At 49.1% G+C, this 20,537-nt stretch overlaps 1 protein-coding gene across 1 annotated transcript; it reads left to right on the top strand.

Moving 5' to 3' along the window:
- The first annotated feature begins 751 nt into the window (after nt 1–751).
- LOC617301 (UDP-glucuronic acid decarboxylase 1-like) lies at nt 752–2,725 on the top strand. Its single transcript, XM_024978860.2, is given in 3 exon segments — nt 752–1,459; nt 1,749–2,111; nt 2,113–2,725. Coding segments are annotated over 3 exon segments (1,263 nt in total). The 3' UTR covers nt 2,305–2,725.
- Nucleotides 2,726–20,537: the final 17,812 nt, after the last annotated feature.

Raw genomic sequence — 20,537 nt, 5'->3', positions numbered from 1 at the left:
CTAGGGATCAAACCTGTGTCCCCTGCATTTCAAGGTGAATTTTTAACCACTGGACTGCTAGGGAAGTCCTTGTTTTAAGTTTTACCGGACACTTTTTAAAGAGAACCACCATTTACATTGGGCTTCCCTTGTGGCTCAGATGGTAAAAAAATCCACCTGCAGTGCAGGAGACTTGGGTTCGATCCCTGGGTCAGGAAGATCCCTTGGAGAAGGGCATGACAACCCTCTCAAATATTCTTTCCTGGAGAATCCCATGGACAGAGGAGCTTGGCGGGCTACAGTCCATGGAGTTGCAAAGAGTCAGACACGACTGAGTGACTGAGCACAGCACAGCACCGTTTACATTTACCACACTTCCGAGGCCATCAAATGGTGTGCAGCCCTGGGCCTGCAGCTGGCCCTGGCTTATAACCCTTGAGGCAACCGTGGCAGCAAACATCGATTATTACTCAACTCAAAGAAAGCCCAGTGCCACTAGGCATCTAGTGCTAAAGAGAGCTTTCCCCAAACTCTCAGAGGCCAGATGGCATTGTTCCTCCTTGGGTTGGGTCCAAGCACGGTTCTGGGGCAATTTAGAGATGGAAATGAATATAGCCAGACTGTAGTGAGTAACAGCCCAGGGAGCCCTGGGTTGGGGGTTGGACCTTTTGTCTTTGTATTCAGACTTTTTGTCTGAGCCCTTCCCCCAGCTATGTCAGTTTTTTCCGTCTGTAAAATCTGTACCATCTGGGGCCACAGCGCATGGCCTGGGATGCTGAGCCAGCCGCTGCTTCGCCTCGCGTCTGCTGTCAGCTGCAGGAGGACGAAGCCGCTGCTGTGCATCGCACTGCTCGCCTACGTGGCCTCTGTTTGGGATAACTTGGTTAACATGAGGCCCATTCAGGAAAACGGGGAGCTCAGAATTGAGAGCAGGCTTGACAAGATCATTGAACCACTGAGGGAGAAAATCAGAGATTTGGAAAAGAGCTTCACCCAGAAATACTCGCCAGTAAAATTTTTATCAGAAAAGGACTGTAAAAGAATTTTGGTAACTGGGGGCATGGGCTTTGTGGGTTCCTACCTCATGGACAAGCTCATGATGGATGGTCACAAAGTGACTGTGGTGGACAACTTCTTCATGGGCAGGAAGAGGAACATGGAGCACTGGGTCAGCCATGAGAACTTTGAGCTGATCAACCATGACATGTTGGAGCAGCTGTCCATTGAAGTGGATCAGATCTACCACCTGGCCTCTCCTGCCTCCCCTCCCAGTTACATGTACAACCCCTTCAAGACACTAAAGACCAACACCGTTGGGACACTGAACATGCTGGGGCTGGCAAAGCAAGTTGGGGCCCGTCTATTCCTGGCCTCCACCTCAGAGGTGTGCAGAGACCCTGAAGTCCACCCACAAACCGAGGATTACTGGGGCCGCGTGAATCCCATAGGACCCTGCCCCCGCTGCCGCCAAGTTGCTTCAGTCGTGTCCAACTCTGTGCGACCCCATAGACGGCAGCCCACCAGGCTTCCCCGTCCCTGGGATTCTCCAGGCAAGAACACTGGAGTGAGTTGCCATTTCCTTCTCCAATGCATGAAAGTGAAAAGTGAAAAGTGAAAGTGAAGTTGCTCAGTCGTGTCCGACTCTTCGCGACCCCATGGACTGCAGCCTACCAGGCTCCTCTGTCCATGGGATTTTCTAGGCAAAAGTACTGGAGTGGGGTGCCATTGCCTTCTCTGATAGGACCCCGAGCCTACTACAACAAAGGGAGCGAGTCGCGGAGATGTGCTACGCTTGCATGAAGCAGGAGGGCGTGGCGGTGCGCGTAGCCAGGATCTTCAACACCTTCGGGCCCCGAATGCACATGAATGATGGCTGGGTGGTCAGCAACTTCATCCTGCAGGCGCTGCAGGGGGAACCGCTCACAGTGTACAGATCCGGATCACAGACGAGGGCCTTCCGGTACGTCAGTGACCTGGTGAACCGCCTCGTGGCGCTCACGAACAGCAACGTCAGCAGCCCCGTCAAGCTGGGGAACCCGGAAGAACACACCATCCTAGAATTTGCTCAGCTCATCAAAAACCCTGTTGGCAGTGGGAGTAAAATTCAGTTTCTTTCTGAAGCCCAGGACGACCCCCCAGAGAAGGAAACCAGACATCAAGAAAGCGAAGCTGATGCCGGGGTGGGAGCCAATGGTCCTGCGGGAGGAAGGGTTAAACAAAGCCATCTTCTACTTCCGGAAAGAACTCGAGTACCATGCAAATAACCAGTACATCCCCAAACCAAAGCCAGCAAGGATGAAAACAGAACGGGCAAGCCATAACTGAAAACCTCCCCTTTGGGGACCGTAGATGCTCTATTTCACACTTGACAGGAATTCTTTTTTTTTAAAGAAAGACTAACTAGAACAGGTGTTATGAAGACAAAACTGGAATTCATACTGAAGCTTGCTTTAAGAAATGGATGTGCCTAAAATCTCCCCTAAAAAAACCTGCAGATTTTGCCTTGTACTTTTGAAAATCTTTTTATGTAAAAGAGTGCCGATGCATCTCTGCACATTTTCAAGTTTTTTTATCTTACTGTGAGAGCCTATGTCGTGACTGTCGTCGACAGTTTTATTTCCTGGTTTCTTTGTGAAGCTGAAAAGAAACATTAAATGAGGTGAAAATGCCGATTTATTTATGAAGTGGGTACTTATAAATGAGACACTCTTCTGTGCATAGAGGAGAAAGAACAGACCAGGAGTAATGTCAGGTGGATGGCATACCACATTAACTCTCAGGCAGAGAAAAGAATTCTGCTCGAGAGCTTTGTGATGTTTCTTCTAATGCAGAATTTTTGCAAGGTCTAGTTTTTAGTTGCAAACTTTGAAATGTTTTTGTTGGTTATCATGATTAAGGATCTTTGAAATCACTACTATGTCATGCTGCATATGGGGGTGGGCTGGGTGGGATGAAGTTAATATTCTTGGTTAACCGTGGTTAAATATACTATTTTAATAAAATATTGGGAAAAGTATGTACCATCTGTATAATGGTGCAGATGGTCTCTGATGGCTCTTATTGTCCCACTGGTCTGTATTTTTTTTAATTAATATATAATTTTATTATTTTATTTTATTTTTGACTGTGCTGGGTCTTCATTGCTGTTCGTGCTTTTCTCTAGTTGTGGTGAGTGGGGGCTACACTCTAGTGGCGGTGCCAGGGCTTCTCATTGCGGTGGCTTCTCTCGTTGTGGAGCATGGGCTCTAGGCACTTGGGCTTCAGTAGTTGAAGCTCATGGGCTCTAGAAAACAGGCTCAATAGTTGTGGCACATGGGCTTAGTTGCTCTGTGGTATATGGGATCTTCCCAGATCGGGGATCGAACTCGTGTCTCCTGCATTGGCAGATGGACTCTTGACCACTGAGCCACCAGGGAAGCCGGCGATTTTCTTTGTTTTGACTGTTATTTGGAATGTCTGGAAAGTGGACTGTGTCCAGGCCTGCAGGCATTAGGAGGCAGGTGGGTATATGTGAGACTATGAAGGTTTTGTTCTCTTCATGGAGTTGCCACGGGGTGGACACTGCGGCACGAAGCATCTTAGCAAGTCTGAGTGGACTCAGCGAGGAGTCCCTTGCCCAGCTCCGTGTAGGCAAAGGGATTTGATCTGGGCCCTTCATGGTGCTAGAATCTAATGGACGTGTATTTTATGTTTACCTGAAGATGGATGTGATTGGCACCAGAGGTTGATGGGGAGGGAAGCAAAGACACAAAGAAAACAGCCCATTCCCACCCCTGTCCTGGGACCCCAGTCTCTCAGGATATTGCTATCTTTGTAAGCTCCAGGGCAGAGCCTTCCACTTTGTGTTGTGGGGAGGGGCTGTCTGCAGGGGAGTAAGAGAGAGAGGTCTCTTCCCTTCTAAATGCAATGCCCTCTGGCCATCCTGGGCCCAGAATGACCAGGCCACACTCAGTTGAACTTGGGACTTGGAGGTTCTGAAAAGTCAGCTAGTTTCCTGGCAGATAGGCTTCTAGGAAGAGCTTGCTGAAGAATTGCTCCCCAGATCTGGGGTTTTGGGTCTCCCCTTATCCTCAGCACTTAGTATTGGCCTTCTTCCTGGACCACAGAGCTTACAGCAGAGCTGAGAGGAGGTGCTGGGACTGTCCTGGGCTGTTATCTAAGTAGCCAGGACTCTGGCTGTGTCCGTGGGCTCCCAGGGTCTGTGCTGGTGGTTGTGACAGGGCTCCTCTGGCCCCTATCATCCAGCAGGAAGCTGGAAGCCCAGTCAAAGGGCTTAGAGAGCTGGGATCTTCCTGATCTTCATTTTAGCCTCAAAAATGAAAAATGTACAGATGATTTTGTTTTCCTCCTGTCAACACTCTTGTTTTCTAGGGCCCAGAATGTAGGCAGTACCCAGTAGTCCCTAGAGTACAGACTTGGGAATTTGGGGCCCAGCGGGAGACAGATGGCACACTCAAAGGGTGCAAATTAGAGGAGTTTAATGAGAGGACAGTTTGTAAAGGAGCAGGTGGGACTTAGGAGTCTGTGGGTGTGGGACTGGGGAAGTCCAGACCTGAGTGTTGGGGGACAGAGCATCCTGGAGCCTGCAAACAGACAGGAGCAGAGAGAAGGTCACCAGTAAGGAGAGAGCTGGGAGAAGGAATGGTCCCACTTTTCCTATCCTTCCTGCTCTCTTTTGGGGGCTTCCATTGGCTGAATTTGACCAGAAGCCCATGACATGGTCCATATAAGGACAGCCTCCCTGTGTGGGGAGAGAACCCTGAAGTTTATTTCTAGAAACTCCAAGCCTACAGCTGACTTGGGCAAAACACTTCCCTTCCATGTGTCTCAGTTTCCTTATTTGTAAAACAGGGAAAAATAGTGGTTCCCATCTCATAGTTGTGAAAAGTAAATGAGAGATTCATCTGTAACATTTTTCTAGATTCCACAGATGAACCAGTTTTCAGGATGGGGATAGGGATGCAGACATGTAGAACTGACATTCAGACAAGGAGTAGGGTGGGGTAAGGGGAGGGTGGGATGAAATGGGAGATTAGGATTGGCATATATACACTACCATGTGTAAAATGCAAAGCGAGTGGGAAGCTGCTGTAAGGCACAGGGAGCTCAGCTCGGTGCTCCGTGATGACCTGGAGGGCTGGGATGGGGAGGTGAGAGGGAGGTGCAAGAGGGAGCACATGTGTGTAACCGTGTAGCTGATTCACTTCCTGGTACAGCAGAAACTAATTGTTGTAAGGCAATTATACTCCAACAGCAACAACAAAGTAAATGAGAGAATGTTGGCAAATTGCTGAACTACTGTTACAAGGTGTTTGGGAGGACCAAGTTCTGTGACATATGCTGCGTTAATAGAGTCCTTGCTACGCGAGTCCTTGTTATGTGAGACAGCTAGTGAGGGGCATGGACTGTGTTTGAGTCAGGCAGCTCGAAACCTGAGGGCTTCTCTCGGCTCCTGCCCTTCTTCCTCTGGCCTGGGAAGTGGCTATGAAGGTGATTGTGATGATGGTGGCTTGTTATGGAGGAGTGAGTCATGTGTGCAATTCAGGGGCCCCATCTGAAGACCCGTTTGTGTCACGGGCAGTTGAGGGGCAGTGGCTCCTATAGGTGTGTGTTAGCTGAGCAAGGGACGTAGAAACCACTCAGCTATTGGGAACGAGAGGCCTTCTGAAGCCACATGAGTGGCTTTCAGCTGTCTTTCTGCTTCTTGTGTGTGAGTGCGGAGCAGTTTGCAGGACAAGCCCCAGCTCTCATACTGGCCCCAGGGAGCAGAGCCATCCAAGGTCTGGCCAGTTGGACTCAGAGTCCAGTCCTTTCTTCAGAAAGAAAGTACCACTATGTATGCGAAGCAGAGTCTCTCCCAGCCGGGCAGGCATGTGTCTACCTTGGGAGCTGGGAGCTAGGGACTCCCAAAGCCAGTGGGAGGCGAGCTGGCTGGGTTTGTCTGGGTACCAACTGCATCCCTTATTGATGTTTCCCTGAGAAACAACCAGTGTGTTTTGATGATTTCTAAAGAGTTTCAAAACAATATACTTAATTGCTCTGAGTAATTTCAGAGCTCATTAATGTAATAAATCTCTGGAGAGAAATATTCTTAGTTAACGATCAGCATAAAATCAGAGTCTCTCAGGGTAGACTTTCCATCACTCCGCAGAGGAGACAGAATGGTGGACACAGTCGACGGAGGAGGCCTGTGTCTCCAAAGCCGGCTCATCAGTAGGTTTTGTGGTCTTGAAGTTTTGGAATTCCAGCTTGGTGGCTTTTGTTTAAAAATGAGAGAATTGCCCATCAGCATTGGGCAGCTCCCATGAGCCCTTACTGAGTGCTTTAGGGAACTTACAGGGGCCCTTAGTGTTAGTCTAGTTGCTCAGTCGTGTCCGACTCTTTGCGACTTCATGAACTGTAGCCCGCCAAGCTCCTCTGTCTATGGAATTCTCCAGGCAAGAATACCAGAGTGGGTTGCCATTCCCTTTTCTGGCAGCTCTTCCTGACCAGGGATCGAACCCGGGCCTCCTGCACCGCAGGCAGATTCTTTATCATCTGAGCCACCAGCTGCCATACATACTCCTAAACCAAAGCAGAATTCCTGAAACTCCCAGTGCATTCCTCTCTCAGTCTGCCGCAAGGCAGTAAAGGTAGCTCCAGCTGCTCAGTTAGGCCAGCCTACGGCCACCCCTGACAGATCAATTGCAGAAGTGGCCTTAGTCTTTATCCTTTGCTGTCTATCTTCAGGGTGCTGCTGTTTCTATCTGCTCCCACCAAAGGGTGTTAACAAATAAGATAGAAGCAGAGACAGGAAGATGTTTTTCGACAGGACTCGTCCACACTTCTGCCTTGGCCTTCTTCATTAGGCCATGCCTGGGCTAGGCTGCTGGAGGAGGAGAGCCAGCTGGCCTGCTTGCCCAGCCAATAGCTAACCAACCTCCAGATGTCAGAGTGAGCATTGTTAAGACCAGAAGAACCATCCCGCCAAGCTCAGCCTAAATTGCTCAGTTCTGATTTGTCAACTAATTAAATGCTTACTGTCTGAAGCCTCTGAGTTTGGGGATTTTCATACAGTATCACCGTGGCAGACTGCAGTGCCATGCTTGACTCTTCTCTCCTCTGCAAAGCCCTCACCGCCTGCCCTATACAGCCATCCTACTCTCCAAGCTCATCTCTATCATGCCCATGTCTGTCCACCTCCCCTGGTTCCTGAGCACCAGTCACCCTGCATCTACTCTTTCCCACTCAGAGTCTCTTTGCTTATTGGGGCTTAGGTGGTCTTTTTGGCAACAGAGCATCCTTCCTACCTGCCCAAACCCTTACAGTGACTTTTGATTCATTTAAAAGAAAACATCTCTCCTTGACCATGCCCTGCAAGTTCTCATGTGATGGACAACTGTCTCTATTCCAGCTATAGGATAGTCCTTCTGTACTTTGAACAAGCTCTCGGCCCTGCCTCAGGGCCCTTGTACCTGTTCATGTCCCTGCCTGGAGGTGGCTGGCTGCCTTGTCCTTATCTTTGGTGTCTCTGTCCAACTGTGTCCCCCTGAGAGGCCTGGGTGGGCTGCTGCCTCCACCAGCACATTTGGTTCTGAGCTCACCCTTCTGATCAAAGCCATGAGCTCAGCCTGGCAGACCGTCCAGGAGGATGCTCTGAGTAACTGGGATAAAAATCCATCTCACAGCCCCGCATGGGGAGAAAAGCCATGAGTGGCACTCTGGGCTGGGAGCAGAGTGTTCTCTGGGGGAACCAGGGCAGTTGGCCCACCCTGGGCACCTGGCTGGTCAGGGTGTGGGGTGGAGGAGCTGCTCCTACAACCTTGTGAGAGATTTGGGGCTGAAGTCTTGGCCAGGGTTTGGATTTTTTTTTTTTTTTTTACACAGATAAGTCTGAAATTCCCCTCTGCTCTAGACTGAGTACCGTGAGTCTCAGGTCCACCTTCCTGGCACCCCTCTGGGACCCAGGCCACACAGCACGAGGAGGGTCCTATGGACTCCACTCTGACGAGTTCCCCCTCCTGGCCTGATGACTGGGCTGTGTGCAAAAGGTGCCTTCACCACCTTGTGGGTGGGGAGCAGGAATCCACAGCAGCAGTAGAATGACATTGCATCCTGAAGTCATTACCACTTAAGCCATGTCATCCTGGCATGCTGCTGTGAAACTGTGCGACCCAGCTTTAAAGACAGCAGATGGGTTATCAACGCCTTTGTCTCATTCCTTCACTGCTTGTTGGAAGGCTAGCTTTCTTCAGAGGAAAACCCTCTTTCTGTGGTGGGGGTGGCGTTATGGGCTCTGAGTGGCATCAGGGTGGTGGAGGCTGGGATGATGACAGCAGGGGAGTGGGGTGGGGGGAGAGTACCTGGAGGCTGAGCCCTGCCTTCGCCCTTCCCCCAGGGCATCATGGGAAGGACAAGGGCTTCTAGACCATCTGGGTTCTGGTCTTGACTGCACATGTGAATACCAGCAAGTTTAGAGCGGTGGTTCTCAAATGGTGTCATTTGGTAGCCCCCACCGGAACCTCACCCCCAAGGGACATTCGACATTGGAGATGTTTTTGATTGTCACAACTAGGAGATGAATGCCTCCCACATTGGGAGGGCAGAGGCTGAGGATGCTGCCTAAAGAGGCTACAATGCACAGAGCAGCTCCACGCAGCAAAGAATTACCTGAGCCAAAGAGTCCATGGGACCAGCGTCAACAAAACCTGCTTTAAACTTTCCCAGGCGCGTTTTCCTCATGAGCTTGTGACATGCACATAGCTACAACTTATGCACAACTTACGTCTGACTCTAAATACACAGACCACAGAAACACCCCTTTTAAAACCAACCAACTGGACTTTCCTGGTGGTTCAGTGGCTAAGACTCAGAGCTCCCAATACAGGGGGCACAGGTTCAGTCCTCGGTCAGGGAACCAAATCCCACATGCCACAACTAAAGAGGCTGTAGCTAAGACCTGGTGCAGCCAAATAAATAAATATTTTAAAAAAAGATAGCATCTGTGGCCTCTACAGTTTTAAAGAACAACAACAAAAGCCCTCAAAACAAAGCAAAAAGAAAGAAAATTAAGAAATCAAATAGGTGAGATGGTTCTAACAGTTCCACTCTGCACCCACTTGGTGAGAGTCATCCCAGAATGAGCTTCCTGAGGGTGATAGAGGAAAAGCTTGTTATCAGAAGTCCAGGGTCTTGTTCAACTCGTCCAAGAAGAATTTGGATGAGGAACGCAAAGAAGAAGAAAAAAAAACCCACTGAGGCTGAGGCACAAAGAGAAAAATGAAGCAGTTGATTGAGGCAAAAGTGAGGGTGAGGTCCTCATGAGCCAGTGTTTTTTCATCTCTTTTTTATCTTATTTTTAGCCTTTTGAATGGGTGGGGCTTTTTTGATTGGGGGTGAAATATTCATTGAGAGGAGGGGAGAGGTGTGGCGTGGTTGGAATATTCATTGAAAGGAGAGGAGAGGTGTGGCCTGGATGGAACCAGGTCGCCTCATCTCCTGGTCCTCTGCTCCCTTCTCCTGAAGTCGCTGCACATGCGTTGCTCTAAGAGCTGTTTTACCTCAAAATCTCCTTTACTAGTGGAGCCCCACACGTGGAAGGTGGTACAGGATCATCAGCAACCTGTGCCTTCTCCATGGTTTTCATGGTCAGAGTTTCTTTAAAAAAAAACTTATTTTTAATTGAAGGATGATTGCTTTTTAATATTGTGTCAGACATCAACATGAATCAGACAGAATCACACATCAGCCACATGACACATAGATATATGTCCCCTCCCTCTTAAACCTCCCTCCCACCTCCCTCCCATCCCCCGCCTCTAGGTTGTCACAGAGCCTGGGGGTGAGTTCCCTGAGTCATACAGCAAATTCCCACTGGCTGTCTATTTTACATATGGTAATGTAAGTGTCCATGTTACTTTCTCCATCCGTCCCACGATCCTTGCCTGCCCGCCTCTACTCTGTCCATAGGTCTGTTCTCTTTGTCTGTGTCTCATGGTCAGTTTCTTGTTCAGCTGCTACCACGTTTCTGTTTTAGATACTATTCTTCCGTTCCTCAGGACCTCATTAAGTGCAAGACAGGGAGGCAGCTTTGGCTTCTGCCTAATGCCTATGCCTGAGAAGGTTATCTTGGGCCCCACCCTGTCTTTCCTGCCTCAGGAGGTAGAGGTCTGAATGTGCAGTGTCCTTGCTGGGTCTTGGGTCTTAGGCACTCCCCACCGCCATCCCTCTTAGAGCCAGCCTTGGGCACACGTAGCGAGGTCCTAGTGGTTAGAAACATTCATAGTTCACATAATATGGTTCCTATAGTCGTATCAACTGCGTCACTGGGTACTCCAGAAAAGAGAAAGAGATTCATCCCAAGGCTGGAAGGACACCCACCTGGGGGGCTCTGATTGAGAGGTGGGGGCTGCTATGCATCCCAGGGAATCCCCGGGGGCTTCCAGTTCAACAATGACCCCGTCAGGGACTTCAGCGTTGCAGTCCATCCACTTGAACTCATTTAAGGGATTGGTCCACCAGCCAAGAGGGAGATTGCTGGTGCTCACCTGGGGAGGACTGCGTTGTCCTCAAGGGCATGCAAGCTTGGTCCTGCCTGAAGGATTTCAGGTTCTCATGCATCAGCAGTAGCAGCCGTTTTGCTGGTAGAGGAGTGCTCCCAGACTCCTGCCCACCTGTCCCCCATCATCTTCAGGGTATTCCTGAGCTCAGAGGCACAGGACCCAAGTCAGTCACCTCCCTTTGCTTCTGCTCTATTCCTGGTATCCCTAGGTGCTGCTGTATGGCTGCTGGAGTGGATGCTCTGTTTCCCTGTGAGACAAGTTACACCTGTGCATGGGAGGTGGGGGGTGGAGACATGTGAGCATCCTCACCCTCCCCAGCTCCTGGATCAGGAGGGGTGTCTGACATCACCACGGAACCCAAGAGAACAGAGAACGGGACTGCTACCTGTCTTGTCTCCCTCTCCCCGGAGCCGTTCTCACCTCCAGAATGACGTCAAGAAGCATGGGGTGGCGGCAGGCTGGGCCTGGGCCCCTTTGCTGTATACAGTGCTGCAACGCTTGCACCTGGACATAGCTCTCCTCTAGCTACAAAATACAAAGAAACTGTATGGGGCTAAAAATAACGGTGTGCACGTGTGCATGTGGGGCTGGGGCAAATTCTAGACCCCCAGGTACAAAGAGACTGAAAAATCCCAACTGCCACTTTTGAAGAGCTGGGAGCAAAAACAGAGTACTGCCCATACCCCCTGAACATAGCACCTAAAGCCACCCCTCTGACTTGACCCCTGGACACACCCCTACCCTCACCTTGTGTAAGGAACCAGTTTGCTCCTCCTCGGGAGTTGTTTGTTCTCACTCCTGCTGCGGCAGCAGGGGCCCCAGTAAAGCCTTGCCTGAATTTCTTATCTGGCCTCTAAGCAATTTCTATTGACTGGGGAAGGCCAAAAACCCTGATCCGTAACAGGGTGAAGCAGACAAGGTTCTAGTGAGGTCTTCCAGCAAAATTCCCACAAGACTCCTTTGTGTATATTTTAGTGCTGTGTGAGAAGGAAAGACTTCCATCAGCGCCTGCGGTTCTAGTAGGTAGCAAGCAGATACTATTGCTATGAAGTATTACCAAGGCAGGAACGGAAAAGGAGGAGGGGATGGCGTGGAGTAAGCGTTAAGCTCAGGGTTACATGGAATATGCTGTCCAGATTTGCCCCAGATCCCGGTCCACAATAACCACAGTGGATGTTGAGACAGGTTTTTTTTTTTTTTTTTTAACAAACAGCTTGCAGTTGTGTTGATGTAGGGGGTGTAATTAAAGTTGGAAAAACCAGAGTGATTTGAAAAGCGTGTTTGTATTTTATTTGGTTTTCTGCTTGGAGCCCGTGAACACTCTCTCCCTGACAGGACTGGTTAGCTCCCTCCAAGGCAGAGAGCGGGGTCAGGGTGGGGGATGCCTGTCCTGGCAGCTTGTGAGTGATCCGTGCAACTGGGAAGTGTGTTTCTTGACTTTATTTGCTGCAAACTTACTCTCTTCTCTTGCAAGTCTAGAGAAAACACCCTAACCTCTCAGACGATGACATTACTGTCACCTGCTTAAAATAGTATGACGTTCTTCAAGTCTCAGAATACTCCCCAGGGCTCTCTGTTTTCCATGCAAGCGTTTATTTCAGTCAAAATACTTCATGTTTTTCTGCACTCCGACACTTCGCCAAAAAGGAGTTGCGAGAGAATATAGCAACTCAAAAAACCATCATCTCATTTTTAAAGCAGTGATTTCCCTGCTTTGTCTCCTTGGGTCTAGTCAGTCGGCAGGTGTGGCCTTGAGCTCCCACATGGCTGCAGGCATGTCTAGGGGCTGGAGCGTGCCCGGGGAGGGGCTCCAAGAGTGGGTGGGGTCAGCACCACCTCCCTCCACTACACAGCCCCCCTGGACTTGCCATCACTGCCCTGTTACATCTGAGCTTTTCTTCACCCTGGATTGAGGACAGGGCCGGGTGCTCCTTCCTGACCCCCCTCCCCGCCCCCTTTGCCTCCCGCACATCTCGTCGTGGAAGGCTGGGAGGGCCGCCTTCATCACCCGCATGATGAAACTTCTGAATATTCGGACGTGGGCTCCTGGCTGGAGGTGTCATGTCTTTCCCTCTGTTGTTGGTCTGGAGACAACACGGGCTCCCTGGTTTACCTGTGTAGTCCCAGGGCGTCTCAGGTGCCAGGAGCCGCTGCGGTGATCGCCTCGTCTCCTGTCAGATGTGGTTGGAGAGAGACGAGGACAGCATGACCACTGGGCACCGCACACTACAGAGGTCAGCTTGCAAGGACAGCGGGACGGCGGTGATGTGGCCGTGACTAGTTGTCAAGTGAGTGGAGAAAAAATTGGGAAGGGGGGGGACGTGGCAGGCAGGGTGATGGAGGGGGTGGCGGTGGGGGACCAGGAAAAGAAAAGTCCTGTCATCCCTGATGAAATATTCAGTGTTGTCGGTGATGTTCCTTAGGCTGTTTTCCCCCAAGGGGGCGGATTTCTAGATCATTCTTCAGGCCCCTTGCCGGTGCTTGGAGCACTTTGTTTAATAGATTGGTGGTGCTCATCAGAGACGTCTGTAATGCGTTACCAGCAGTTTAATGTTGGGGGCAGGGGACGTTGCAAGGACCAAGAGGATTTTACCGTGTGTCAGCATCACACACGTGTATGCACGTGTACAAGCCGGTCCCTGCAGCCGGGACACACGTGGTCCCGGCCCCAAATGACTTCCGCCTCCAGCACGCCACCTTTTTAAGCCTATAGAACTCCGAAACTGCTGTATAGTAACAAGTTTGTGAGATTTTGGAAAGGAAACCACAGTAATGATGCCAGTTCTTAGGATCATAAATAATCATAATTAACAGGACTGCTGTATATTTATGTTGGTTTGTTTTCAGACACTTTTCATTTTATTTTGAATTTTTTCATATTGTGTTGACTTGAAACACTTCTGTCTAGAGCGTGGCGTGCTCCACACAACACTAAAGAGCGGCATACTTTATTTGTCCTCAGGAACAGACCACAATAACGTGGTAGCTTCTATCTGCTGGCAGGTTCACAGGATGGCGATATTAGTCTCGTGGAAACTGCTGCGTATTAAAAGCCAATGGTTTCAAGTTTCCTCTTGGACCAATAACGTTTTTTCCTGACTTTCCCCGTGTATCTATAGCGTGCTGCCACAGGAAGGCATATGTACATATTTTTCCGTTTAAATTCCTGATAAGCTTGGGTAGGATAACTTGACTATGAATAATTGCTGTGTGTCTGAAAATGTACGGTGACTCATGGTTAGAAGCCTGGGAAGGAGAACAATAGCTCTCATTCTGACATTGAACAAGAGGCTGTGGTCTGGGTCCTTAGTGATCAATAATCTATAACCCATACATTGATTCTGGGGGGAAGGGGAGCACTCAGAAAACATAATGTTGTATGAAAGTGCTAAAGTGCTCCTAGGGTTAGAAATGAGACCTCACTTCCATCCATCAATCTGATACGAGCAGACACATCCACTGTAAATTTCCAGTTGTGAACTGATGGCTGGGTCTCTCCCCCTCAAAATTCCTGCCTCTGCACCTCCAAGGAGGGGTTTCCACCTCAACACTCCATCTGTGACAGTCACCCCCTTGATACCCCAGCTCAGAGGGAAAAAAGGGCTCTGGCCAGGAGACTGAGGACAGTTTCAGAAAGGGGAGATCTTTCCAGCTGGAAGCAATGAAACAAAAGTTTGTTTTTCCTTCATGCTTGTATTGGCTTTCCCTGGGTTGTGATTTTCAACTTTTAATATGTGCATACTGGTGAAGCATTGTCCCTACTTAAATTATTTGCCTCCCTGTATGGCAGTTTTGTTGGGAAATGAGCTATTTGTGGAGTTTTTAGCATCACTGTGGGTTTAAATTTAAGCCTTAAGCCAGGTCTACACAAACAAAGACCACAGATGATTATGATTATGGTTTTAAGATCTCCTTTCCTGTGATTATCCGGATATTTCATTCAGAAACAATAGCAATTTTATATTTCTTTAGTTTTTAAATTTCATGTCCTGTGGCCAGGGAGGCCCCTAACCATGGCCTCAGTAGATGTTGGGGTGCCTTACTCTATAATTCATCAATTCCAGGTAGCTGGGCATAGATCCCAAAATGTACTGATAGTAGAGGACCCAGAGGGGAGCCCTCTGAGGTTGGGGGCAGCGGGGGGAGGAACCAAAGGACAGGAGGGGTGGGGGATGACCTTGAGAGTTACTGAAGATGAGGAATGACGGGGAGACACCCAAGGACCTGGGTGAGAGGGAAAGGCTGAGACCTAGTCTCCTCCCTCCCTCAGCTCTATCACGAGTACTGGTCTAGCACCCCCTGGAGGTCTGGAGAGGTAGCACCAGGTAGTTACTATGGAAACAGAGAGGGGGTGGTTGAAGAGGGTAGAGCATGGCAGTGCGGGGTGGTGTCCACAGTAGGTGGATGAAGCAATCTGTGTTTCAGAAGTTCCCTTTGAGGACTCCCAGGAATAAAGGAGGCGCTTGGCAGAGGGCAGAAGGAGAGGGCCAGAATCCAGAGTTAAGGTGGTGGGAACTACAGGCCTCGTAGTTTTGGTATTTACTGTCAACATGTGTATACATGTTAATCCCAAACTCTCAATCTATCCCTTCCCACCCCCACCATGGTAACCATAAGTTTGTTCTCTAAGTCTGTGAGTCTGTTATGTTTAAGATAGATCACTAACAACAACCTACTGTATAGCACAGGGAACTTCTGCTCAATATTGTGTAATACCCTAACTGGGAAAAGGATTTAAAAAAGAATAGATATGGATATATGTATATGTATAACTGAATCATTTTGCTGTACACCTGAGACTAACATAATGTTTTTAATCAACTATACTCCAATATAAAAATAAAATAAAATGACAAAAAAGTCAATGTTACCCCTTTTCAGCCTCCTGGATGCTAGGGACACGTGGACAGACCAGTTTCCCAGGCAGGTCAGTGGCTGGAGCAGCCTGTCATACTCTTCTCTCCATCCTGCCCCCCGCAGGCCTGGGTTCCACATCCCCAGGGCAGTACCAGAATGCACTTTCACTTTTCATGAGAGGATGGAAAGAGCTTTGCTTTCTGCTGCTTCACTGAGTTCTTGAATCACATTGGGTCCCATGCCTGGGATGTTCGGTTTGGCTGAGAAAATGCTCATCATTAATGTTGGTATTCTGATGAACAGGCAAAACTGGGCATTTTTTCTTATTGCTCATTATGTACTAAGCACTTTATATGACCCGTCTCATCCTTTTAATGATTCGCTAAAGTGGGTATATGCTTTTCATACCCATTTTACAGAGGAAACAAGTGAGGCCTAGAAAGAGATGAAATATCTTTCTCAAACTCACTCAGCCAAATGGAGCAGAGGTTTGAACTCAAGCGATTAAATTTGAGACCCTGTACTCTTGTCCTCTTTATATCCTAACAGAGACCCCATCCTCAGGTATTTTCACATGGATTTCACTCACTGAGGGGTGGAGATGGGGGGATAAGGAACGCAGGACTAGGCGCCAGGGAAGCCTGAATTCTTTCATCCCTGACTTGCTCTGTGTCTGTGGTCTTGAGCAAGTCAAATCTGCTCTTTGCCTCTCAATTTCCTTATCTGCCAAACAGAAGCTGGGATCGGATTGACCCTCTGAGATCCACCCAGGTACTACATCACGATATTCTCCTATGATGAAATTCCAGGATATGACCGGGGCGTTTACTGAGGACTTCCAGGACAAAAACAAGCATTCGGGTGCACCCTGGTTGCTTATGGTGCTGTAAAACCTGCTCCAGATGTCATATTTCTCCTCTGACAGTGAAATGTCAGAGACCAAACAGGTATGCACACTGCAAAACGGCGCCAGATGTCCTGTTTCTCCATTGACACTGCAGTGTCAGAGACTAAGCAGGTACAGGGTGCTGGCTGCGGCCGGTGACTGACCCGTGGGCAAGCTCCCTCCCTCGCCTGCAGCTCTCCTGGCTCCCCCTCCTGCAGCCCCTGGCAGCCTCTGACAGTGTGTGCGTGTGAGCGTGTGTGCGTATGTGTGTGTGAGTGAAGGGGATGGGGCCTGCTGCTTAATGAGCCCTGGGAGGGATCCTTGCACTAGGAGAGCCCTTTGAAGGTGAAGAACCTTTCTTGATTCTATGCTAAATTTTGCCTTCTTGGGTATTGAACTTTCTTAAGGCAGAGTCAATTCATCGGTACCCCTATTAGAACTACATGTCCCTTTCGACTCAGCGTCAAGGAGGGTCTTTGTTAGTTGAGGGGAGCTGAATTCTGAGGCATTTGAAAAATCCTTTGCAGCGAAGTACCATGGCTTTTATACCTGGGTTTGAATGGAGATTTGGATTGTGCATAAGCCTCTGTGCTGGTTATGACCCCCACCCCATCCATTTCCAGCCTTCTCTATCCTTCCTTCTGCCTCTGGAGGTTGGTCATGTGGGTGGTCCTTGCTGGCTGGTTCCAACTGGACTTGGCCATTGTGAGCCACAGAGGAAACCATAGGCAGGGGGATAGTGAGGTGGGCAAGCTGTCTCAGTCTCCTGGCTTTGGGGAGCCCCCAGCTTAAGCACTTGTTAGGGGGTCCTTCCTCTGAAGTTCCAGTGCGTACTGGGCTCTGGGAACACTCTGGCCCCTCTGGGGAACCCGCTGTTCCTACTTTCCTCCCTTAACTGAGCCCACACTCTTCTCCAGGGCCCCATCTGTGGTGACGGGTTTCCTGTTGCTTGCTCCCTGCTTCCTGCAGCTTCTCACCTCGTAGGGCACCTGTTGATGCTCCTAATACCACCACGAGGTGGGCAGGCCAGGTAAGGGTGTTCCCAGTTCATTGAGGACACAGAAAACAGGGAGATACTAATAGCCAGAGTCATAGAACAGCTTCGTGCACGAGCTGGGACTCAAACCAGAGTCTCCTGATTCCAACTATGATATGGGCTCCACACTTCTTCTCACCATATTGTTAAGAACTTTCGAGTGGTCACAAAATATTCTTAAATATTCTATCTTAGATATTTAGCTTGGAAAATAGGAGCAAACTAGGCATATAATTCACAAAGTTTTCAATTGCTTCCTGTGCCAAAGGCATAGCCTTCATTCAATCTTAAAGGAGAATCTATAAAATTTAAAGAATATTAGTGATATTGAGATACATACATAGGAAGATGGTTATTATTTCCTCTGCTGACCAACAGGAGAACAGAAAGTAAATAATAAACGAAAGACAAGTGGAATGTGTATTTACATGATATGATACATAACAGAGGTACAATGAGTGGGGCAAATGCATTTTTAATTTGAGCGTATTTATTACTTGTGAATGTGAAGGCTGATGGTGGTGTCTTGACCCTGCAATTGCAGGGGTGGTTCTCGGCGAAGCTCACACCCCTGTGTTGTTTCCAGCGTGGCAGCTGCTTCTCTACCAGAGCGGCACTGGGATGGGTTTCTTGAAGGAGACTTGAAGGACTAAGGGGAGATTGGCTGTCTTCCCATGTTGCCTTGTGTCCAGTGGCCCACCCAGGTCCATGCATAATTGCCATTTCCACCGTACCCCCATACCCCTGCCCCGTGACTTCTCTGGCATCTGAGGCCACAATTCAATTCCTCCTCATCGGACATCAGAGGGGACAGCCCACCAGGAGATGGCTGTAAGGTGTGGCAAATCTGTCCACTGAGGTTTTCAATCACTGGCCTGAAGCCGGTGCTGCTGGAGTCCTGGGCTGTGGGTCAGTCCTCTATTATTGGAATGGCAGTGAATTCTAATTATAGGTTTAACTTGCATCCAAATGCAGTTCCAAACTTTAGCCAGAGCTCACAGTTCCTCTTATCAGCCAGCACAGACACCTGACTCTTGGGGAGTGCCATCGTGGCAGGACTCCGTGAGGAAGTGGTGGGGGAGGATAAGGTGATTTATGCCCTTGGTGGAAGTTTTCCTCCATCTCTAGAGGCTTCTGCTCAGAACTGCAGTGGGTTGTCCCTCCTTTTACACTTCCCTGGTAGCTCAGATGGACCTGAGGGCTTCCAAGCTCTAGTCAGTGGTTTTCAGTGTACAACAGAACCACGAGGTGGGCAGTGCCCAAGGGGCAGGGCTGGCCAATTAGGTTAGAGTATCTGGGGTAAGATCTAGCTGACTCCACTCAGTAGCCAAGGTTAAGAATCACTTGCTTTAAGTTGTGAGTGCTTGAGTGCTTTTTCCTTTCCAGGATGAGTTTTACTAGGGCCTGGTATAGAGCATGGAGGGAGACCATTAACCAGAGGTAGCCGCTGCAGAATGGCCTTTGTTAGCTAGCAATCTATTGCAGCCTGAGTTTGATTCTCAACCTCAAAATCCAGAAATTGGAGTTTATTCAGATTCTGAAAGTGGATCTGTCTTAGGTATAGACTCACATTAGTCAAAGTTGTGAGACTGATGCATAAACGCAGAAGTTCAATGTGTTACTTAACAGTGAGAAAGATAATAGTCTGAAAACTGGGCTTCCTGCATTAACATGAGCTGGCCTTTCTTGGAGCCAAGATATTTTCTTGCAACAGTGTTTTCCACCTTCCCCAGTAGGCAGGTAGTTCCATCAGTAAGAGCAATGGGCCAGCCCACTTTTCTCAAATGATAGATCCATTCAGGCAGGGTCTCTCCTAAATAAGTTAATTTTTACTTTTTGGCTCCAATTTCCTACAAGCCTGATAAACTAAACTTTGCTTGGGGAGAACCAGTGGTACTGCTTTCCTTGGCCTTCCTGGATGCCAGGAGACCTGACACCCCATGGATACTTCTTTGCAGAGGAAAGAGTTGGGAAGGTGAAGTGAGAAGAGGATAGTTTCTTGGTTTCTCTGGCTATTTTTCCAGGCAGTGCTTGCTCTCAGTGTGGGAGACCACACTTGAAGCTGAAGGCAGCAAGGAAGCTGCAAGGTGAGTGGGGCCTTGGGAAGTCATGGAGAGTGGAGTCACAAGAAAGCTGGAGCTCAGAAGCAGCAGAAACCAGGAGGCAAAGAAAGCACATGGATACTCAGAACAATGAAGAAGAGAGAGGGCATCTTCTGAGGATGGAGATGATGCACAGAGTGGCGGGTGGAGTTTGTTCAATGACAGGCATGACACGGTCACACCAGAGCATGCGTCTCTGGGACAAGGGGGCCAGGCCGCTTTGCAGGCTTCAGCTGGGGTCTTCCCTTACAGAGAGGGTGCTCCTTCCCCAGAGCGTGTATTCTCCTCTCCTGGGTTCTGCAGAAACTGTCAGTGTTTTCAGCACTGGACCTAGGCATGTGGGGACCAGGCCAGGCCAGGCGTGTCTGGTTTGCCCAGGTCCAGACTGCTTCCTGGAGGATTTCTGTTTGAGATGCCCACAGCTGCCCACAGAGTCGTGCTGTGTGAATGGGGTATGTTGGCTGGTTTAGAAAACAAATGGGAAAAACTACTTTTTTGCATTGTCTACACCAATCGTATTCCATAATAGCTATTACTAGGAGAACAAGTGAAAAATGCCTTTCTTTCACACTGCCATCTCTCACAGTGATCTGCATCTCGAGCTGATTTGCAAATTTGCGGTTCTAAGTGGCGCGTGGTCGGAAGCAGTTAGCTCCTAATGGTATGCTGCCTCATGGGCAGCAGCCGAACCTATTAATGAACTAATCCCAGACTCTCCAGTGGATGCCGTCTGGGCTCCTCTGTGCTGCACTTTGCATTTCAGCTAAAATCAACAACGTTGAAAAAGAAGATTTTAAATGGATTAGGCTACTTATCTCTGGAATCAGTGTGCCCAGCAACTCTGGATGAGGGGCAGGAGTGTAAGAAGGTTTCTGAATTCGGGGAAGAGGATGAAAACTGCTGGCTGTGAGCCAGGCATCCTGCCCCCATCACATATCGGCTGCGGGATCAAGGGCTGTGACTCTGGAGCTGGATCTCCAGGTCCTATCCCCCACTAGCGGTGTGACCCTAGACAAATGACTTAAAACCTCTCTGTGCCTCAGTTTCCTCATCTGTGAAATGGGTTAGTGATAAAACTTACATATGAGAGCTACTCTGAGGGAGAAAGAGTTATTATTTTTTAAAAGGGCTTAGCG

Source organism: Bos taurus, chromosome 18 (genome assembly GCF_002263795.3).
Source record: "Bos taurus isolate L1 Dominette 01449 registration number 42190680 breed Hereford chromosome 18, ARS-UCD2.0, whole genome shotgun sequence".
NCBI lineage: Eukaryota > Metazoa > Chordata > Mammalia > Artiodactyla > Bovidae > Bos > Bos taurus.
The sequence above is the reverse complement of the archived record's forward strand: the minus strand, read 5'-3'. Positions and strand labels throughout refer to the sequence as shown.